General features: G+C 56.6%; 1 protein-coding gene across 1 annotated transcript in view; it reads right to left on the bottom strand.

Annotated features, from left to right (window-relative positions):
* Positions 1–6996, bottom strand: part of USP20 (ubiquitin specific peptidase 20) — a 44690-nt gene that overhangs the window by 17378 nt on the left and 20316 nt on the right. The window contains exons 5-10 of the mRNA XM_010856953.1: positions 6566–6697; positions 5460–5556; positions 5119–5188; positions 3936–4049; positions 2806–2884; positions 474–980 (exon numbers count right to left, since the gene is read on the bottom strand). Of these exons, the coding sequence (XP_010855255.1) occupies positions 474–980; positions 2806–2884; positions 3936–4049; positions 5119–5188; positions 5460–5556; positions 6566–6697 (999 nt within the window). The remainder of the gene's footprint in view (positions 1–473; positions 981–2805; positions 2885–3935; positions 4050–5118; positions 5189–5459; positions 5557–6565; positions 6698–6996) is intronic.

Below are 6996 nucleotides of genomic sequence, written 5' to 3' on the forward strand. Positions count from 1 at the left end.
GGAGCGAGGGGGACAGTGCTGGGCGGCTGAGCCAGCCCCTAGCCTGGTCAAGAAGACCTCCAGCACCTCCGAAGGGCACCAAGGCCTGAACCCACCACGTCTCCTCTGTCCTGAGCCCAGCCCACTCCCCAGCCCCTACACAGGACCTGTGTCCACACACTTCCCATTCCCGCTGGGGGCTTGAACTCGGGGAAGGCTCCTATCTCACTCCTTCACCAAGTGACATGCTATTCACCTGACTGCTCACCTACAGGTCAGGTCTAGTGGGAGAGCAGCCCCCTAGTGTTAGTCACTGAGTCGTGTCCGACTCTTTGCGACCCCCATGGACTGTAGCCCACCAGGCTCCTCTGTCCATGGGACTCTCCAGGCAAGGACACTAGAGTGGGTTTCCATTCCCTTCTCAAGGGGCCCTTCCAGATCCATGGATCAAACCCAGGTCTCCTGCACTGCAGGCAGATTCTTTCCTGTCTAACCCCCCCAGGGTAGGGCTGCGGCCCAATAGGGCCGCGGTGCTCCCGCAGCTGGCTGGTACCTGGCGTCCGGCAGGGACTGGTGGACCGCGGGGAGGGGGGCTGCGTCTCCGGGGGCTGCTGCTCCAGGGCGGCCATGGCGGTGTCCACGTCGGCGTCCTCGTCCACCTGCTCCGAGTTGGTGCGCTGCTGGCCCCACGAGAACTTGCGGTCCTTCATGCGCTCCTTCTCGGAGATGGCGCGGCCCGCCTCGTCCGCCATCAGCAGCTCCGCCTCGGCCTGGGAGCCTCCCCCGCTGCGCCCCTGCCCGTCGCCCTCGCCGCGGTCGCTGCTGGAGTCGCAGGACAGGAACTCGTCCTCTGAGGGGCTCCGGTCACCCTCCCGCTTCTCATCCGTGTCGCTCGAGTCCGAGTCCCGCGCCTCGGTCAGCGCCGCCGCTGTGGCCACCACGGGCTCCTTGAGTTCCTCGTGCAGCTGGTCCATCAGGCAGCGCAAGAATTCCTGGGTGTCCTGGAATTCCAGGGCGGCCTCAGCATGGGCAGCCCTCCCCAGAAGGGCCCACCTGACCCTCTTCTACTGCCGCTGCTGCTAAGTTGCTTCAGTCGTATCCGACTCTGTGCGACCCCGTAGATGGCAGCCCACCAGGCTCCTCCATCCCTGGAATTCTCCAGGCAAGAGTACTGGAGTAGGTTTCCATTTCCTTCACCAATGCATGCATGCGTGCTAAGTCGCTTCAGTCGTGTCCAACTCTGGGCGACCCTATGGACAGCAGCCCACCAGGCTCCTCTATCCATGGCATCCTCTACGCAAGAATACTGGAGAGGGCTGCCATTTCCTTCTCCACCCCTTCTACTGAGGAGGACGCAAAGGCTGGGTGGCCAGCCGACCCCTCCCAGGTCTCGTGCTCTGAAGTGGCAGAGTGGACAGGGTGACCCAGGTCTGCCCGTCTCCAGGCTCCTGCTTTCCAGCCCTGCTTCTGACTGAGCATGGGAGACAGCGGATGTAAGCGTTCAGCCATGAAAGTCTCCTTGTTCCCAAAAGGAGGGGAAGTGAGAGTAAGCACGGAGCTGAGTAGTACACAGGTGACGCTGTGGGGGTGTATGCATGTGAGCACCCGGCTGAGTTTTGTGGGTAGCACCGCCAGCCGGCAGGCCAGGCCACCAACAATCTTAACCCATCTCTGGCGCTCTCTGCTCCTCTGGCCCTTTGCCAGCCCTGGTGCCCACGCCTTCCAATGACTTGTGGGAGGAGGGACAGGCGTCCCACAGGCCTGGGCACGACTCAGTGGCCAGGACAGGAAGTGGGCAGAACACAGCTGCCACTGCAGGCTGGCTGGGCCTCTGATCCTGGCAGTGCTGCCGTGACCCTGACTACTCTGTGATGAGGTCGCAAGCCCAGGGGGAGCCAGGGCAGCAAGGCCTCTGGCACAGCTTTGCCCACTGGCTCAGGCAGGCACGGTGCACACAGGAGGTGCTTCAGAAGGTCAGAAGATGATGGTGCAGGCCGCAGGCAGCTGGGGGCCCCTGGTGCCTGTGTGGGACCACTGGGTTCAAAGTCCAGTCCTGTCCCTCACAGTCCCCGACCTGGATGTCAGAAGCAGCCCCTAGGGCCCAAGTCCCACCCACACAAGGTGGCGACTATGCAGTGGCCAGAGCCAGCTGCACACCCAAAGCCTCAGGTCGCCGACATGGAGAGAGGGGCCTTGATTTCTCAGTTCTAGCTGAGGGAGGGGGCCAGCTCTGGGTGGATTTCATCAGCAGAATGCCAAACAGGTTCAGCCCCGGCTGCAAGCCCAGCAGTGAAACCCCCATCTGGGGTAGGACCTGAACGGTCAGCTTGGGGCAGTGGGCAGCATGTGGCTGCATTCTGCTTCACCGTGGGTCCGTGATTTTATGCTGTAGAAAGATACCACTGATTCCAGAGGGGTTCTCTAGATTTACAAAAACTTACCATCAAAATGTCTAGTTTACTAAGAGTGAAATTCTGCCCGTGGTTCGGGGAAGGAGAAAGCATAGGCCTATGTGAGTGGTCAGAGATGCATGCGCCTAGAATCAAGGCTGCCTGAGGTCAACTCTCCCCTCTGCCTTGTACCAGCTGTGTAACTGATACGTGGTCACTGGGCAAGGACTTGCCTGCTGAACCTCAGTCTCCCAACCTGTCAAGTGGGGAGAACACCAGCAGGTTCTGGGAGGCTCTGAGGTCCTTACACCCATGAAGGGCTCGGGCAGCAAGTCTGGTCTAGGAGTCCCGTCTGGCAAAGCAGACCTCTGGTTTTTTCCACACTGGTCTTGGTTTATAGCCCTGGGTGTCCCCCGTGGCAGCTCAGATGGCCTACCTGCTGGGCATAGCCTCGGAACATTGGGTTGACCAACTTGATCCCATGGGACAGGCTGGTGGGAACCACGTAGCTGGGGCTGTAGGAAGACCAAATCCGTTAGTACAGGCGGTGGTCTGCTCTGAGCTACTCAAGCCTGCGAGGGCAGCTGGGCAACCATGATGGCCAGATCAGGCTCTGTGTGGCGTTTACCGCGATGTCGGGCGGTGCTGGCCCGGCCAGGGACCCAGCAGGTCTGCACATCTCTAAGGTCAGGAAAGGAAAACATCAAGTCATGGCTCAGCCAGGCCTAGTCAGCTCTTGACTAGGATGGCATCACGTCCTGCCAGCCCGTCACATGCCTCCTTTAAAATGGTTCTCATTCTGAAATATTTACTGTTGCTTTCTAATTTCAAAAGTCATACATGTTCATTATTCAACAGTAGAAAATTTCGGAAAAAAAAATACAAAATTTCAGGAAAGCACAGCAAAGAATCATCAACACTAGCAGCATCCTGCAGAGATAATGACCATGAAGATTTCCAGACGTTTCCTGGACAATGCAGACACAAAATTACACGCAGGTAAACACTTGAACGTGGCTTAAAGTTGGAGCTGTATTGCATCATGCTGTTTAATAATCTGCTTTTAATTTAATATATTTCGATGCACTCACTTTATTCCCAATGTTAACGTTTTCCTGGATCTACCCCAAGCATCTGGTCTTTAAATTCCTTTTACACTGAGCTAAAGCCCCTGGTCAGTGTCAGCCACCACTTCTGAAACCTTGTTCGATGTGCACAGATGTGGCTGAGACCTAGGAGTGGTCACCGTGTGTCTCCAGACCGCAGCACACACGCTCTGAAGCGCTGCCAGCTGCAGTCAACGCCAGGTTCAAGTTCTTGCTGCGCCTTTCACAAGATGTGTTATCTTGGGCTAGACGCTTGAATCTCCCTGAACCTCAGTTTCCCCAGTTTGCGAGCCAGAGTTGGCTGTGACCTGTACCTGGAAGGGCCCCCGTAAGCATGACACAGGGGAAAGTGTGGCCCGTGGTGGCGAGAGGTTGAGGGCACCGGAAGTGCTCCATCAAGGGGCCCGACAGAAAGCCTGTCCCCATGCCCCTGCCAGAGGTCGGGGACTCAGTCACTCACCGTTTCCTGTGCCAGACCTCAGAGACCAGCTTCTGATAACTTTTGCACAGGGCTGGCTTCTTGTCTGTGCGGACCAGGCCTCCACACTCCAAGAAGAACTGGGTGAGCGGGGGGCTGGGGGAGGGGGCAGGAAGCCAGGTCAGCAAAGAAGAGAAGGGTACACGGCATCATTTACAAGAGCTGGCTGGAGGAGAAAACCTGTCCTGTGTGGGGATATACCAGGGCCCCCCAGAGCCATAAATACCTGTAGGTGACTTGACAGACCCCACCTGTTATGGGGCTGAATTGTATCCCCCTGCAAATTCATACACTGAAGTCCTAACCCCCCCACCGTAGAATGTGAATGCACTGGAGATAAGGTCTTTCTTTAAAGACTGTTGTGTAAAAATTAGAGGAAGCATCACCCCTCCTTTCATCGGCCCCTGCTTAGAAACCTTCCTGAGCCTGAAGGCCTCTCCCTCGCTTCTTTTTTCTTTGTTTTTGTTACCTCGTTACATAAGAAATAGTCATTTATTGTAGAAAAATTAGGAAATACAGATAAGCAAACAATAGTAACTGACCTTAATCCTACCATGAGTGGGGATAGCTACTCTGAAGATATCCTCCTAGAATTTTCTATGCATGCAGAGCCCCCATCCTTGCCCTCCTTCTCTCTCTCTCTCACACACACACACACACACAGAACCCTTAGTAGGTGTGAGACCCTGAGTGCCAGGCAGAGGAGATGGCCCAGCCTCAGGGAGTAGAGGGTGTCTTAGGTGGAAAAAAATATTTTCACCCCCAAAATGGGACTGCACCATATAAAGGATCACAACCTTTTCCTACTTATCATATTCTGAACTCCTCCCCGTTTCAGTAAATATTGTCCTGCACCATTTTTCCCTGAACTCACCGTAAAGCTGGTCTGTACTAAATTTGTGATTTTTATGGGCCTTTAACATGTTTCCAATAAATGGCAGGGTGAGGAACAGCACAGACAGCTTTTTCAACCTCTCTGGGTACTGGTACCTCCTTTAGGAGAAATTCCCATTGGAGGGATTGCTGGGTCAAAGGGCAGGTGTGGTTTGGGGCGTTTTGATGTGTACCCACATCCAGGCTTCTATGAGCAACACACACGCCCCAACTTGGGGGCGGCAGCTGCTATTCTCAGGGCCCCCCAAATCCCAGATGAGGCGAAACCTACCAGTTGGACAGAGCCTGCAAGGCCGCATTCATGTAGCAGGAGTTGCCGAGGTTCTTCATGCCCGTGAGGCCTGGGGACCAGCACACACAGAGGGAGGGGACCATGAGCACTCGGAGAGGAGCCGTGGCTCCCGAGCCCCCGAGGACCTGCCCGGGAAACCTGCCGAGTCAGCAAGGGCAGCGACCCGGGTTGAAAGAAGCCGGCCTGCCCAGAGGCACAGGGCTGAGGCGTGGCTGAGGGCTGCCGGGCCCCAGGGCTGCACTCCAGGGAAGCCCTCATGTCACAGAGACCGCCCTACGCCGCCCCACCTGTCCAGGCGGCACAGCTCGCGGGGCTGTTACCTCGTGGCTTCAGGTCGTCGTCCTCCGACTCGGACTCTCCTTCGTCCGCCACAGCGATGGGGACGGCTTTCAGAGGGTGAGAGGGCGGCGGAGAGTCCTGTGTCCAAGAACCAGGGTGAGAAGTCAGGAAGACTAGTAGGTGAGGGGGGAGAGGGGCTGGGCACGGGCCCTGCGCTGGGGTGTCGGGGGAGAAGCCCAGACCCCTAGCCACTCAGTCAGCCCACCTGAGCAGGGGACATGGTGGTTAAGAGAGGGCATGAGTTTGAGCAACTCCGGGAGATGGTCATGGACCGACCGGGAGGCCTGGCGTGCTGCAGTCGCCAAGAGTCAGACACGACTGAGCGACTGAACTGAACTGGTGGCTTTGCCCTAAGAACTCTCTGGCTTGTGCTTTATTTATAGTAATGAGTAATAATATTTTATTTATAACAAATTTGAGAAAAAAATAGAAACAAAGAAAAAACAACAGGCAGCCCAACTTTTCTGAGACAAACACTGTTGATCATTATATCTCTGTTGCATTTAAACTGTTAATACACACACACACATCCAAAACAGGACTTGTATATACTTTTTTATAGACTTTTTTGTAAAAAAAAAACAAAAACAAAAACAACTCATATATATTGATCATTTAAGTCTACAAACATAGTCCATACACATTTATTGAGCACCTATTATGTGACCATCATTGTCAACACGGGAGGAAAGACAGCACTGTACCCAGACACGTCAGGCCTCTCCGGAGGCTCAGATGCTGATTTAATGAGCCCTCCCTGAGGGTCAGCTCCACGCTGGGCTCTCCCACCCGCCTCCTCGAAGGGCCTGAATGGCTCCTGGCCTGGTGCACTGCCTGGGGGGAGGGTGTCTGGGTGTTTCCCGTGCCGGCCTTGGCCCAGGGCACCCCCAAGGCCTACCCGCCCCCAGTCACCTCTGCATCCTGAGCCCTCACACCGCCCTGGACAGGGCTGGGGCTCAGCGGGCATTAGCTGACTTGAGCTCTTCAGAGCCACCTGGAAACTCGGAGTGGGAACAGACACCATCGGGGACCCGCTGCCCTGCCCTCGCCCTTGTTTCGCCGCCGGCTGGCCCCTGCGCCCCCTCACCTGCTCTGAGAACTTGGGCGCGGGGCCAGGCGGGTGGGCCGCCAGGCGCGGCTCCAGGAACACTTCCTTCTCACAGGCGTAGCACCACACCCGGAACGTGGTCAGGTTCACCGTCAGGTTGTGGTTTTTCGCCTAGAGGGCAGGGTGCAGAGGAAGGAGAACACACTGGCCTACCGGGTGCCGCGGGCCTGCCTCAGCTACACGGGCTCGGGAAAATCTCAGATTTTCAGGAATCTCAGATTCTGCTCCCCCCACCTCAGCCAGGCTTGCCAAGGGCTGCGGCTGCCTTCTCTCTTCCTTCTTTGCCGTGACTGTTCCCATTTTACACACACAACCGCCGAGGCCCAGAGAGGTGGGTGGAGCCAGGGGGCAGCTGGAGCTGGGGTCTGATCTCAGGGCCCACGCTCACCTGTGCGTGGGCCCTGAGATCA

The sequence above is a fragment of the Bison bison genome, unplaced genomic scaffold (assembly GCF_000754665.1).
Source record: "Bison bison bison isolate TAMUID 2011002044 unplaced genomic scaffold, Bison_UMD1.0 scf7180017864375, whole genome shotgun sequence".
Classification (NCBI taxonomy): Eukaryota; Metazoa; Chordata; class Mammalia; order Artiodactyla; family Bovidae; genus Bison; species Bison bison.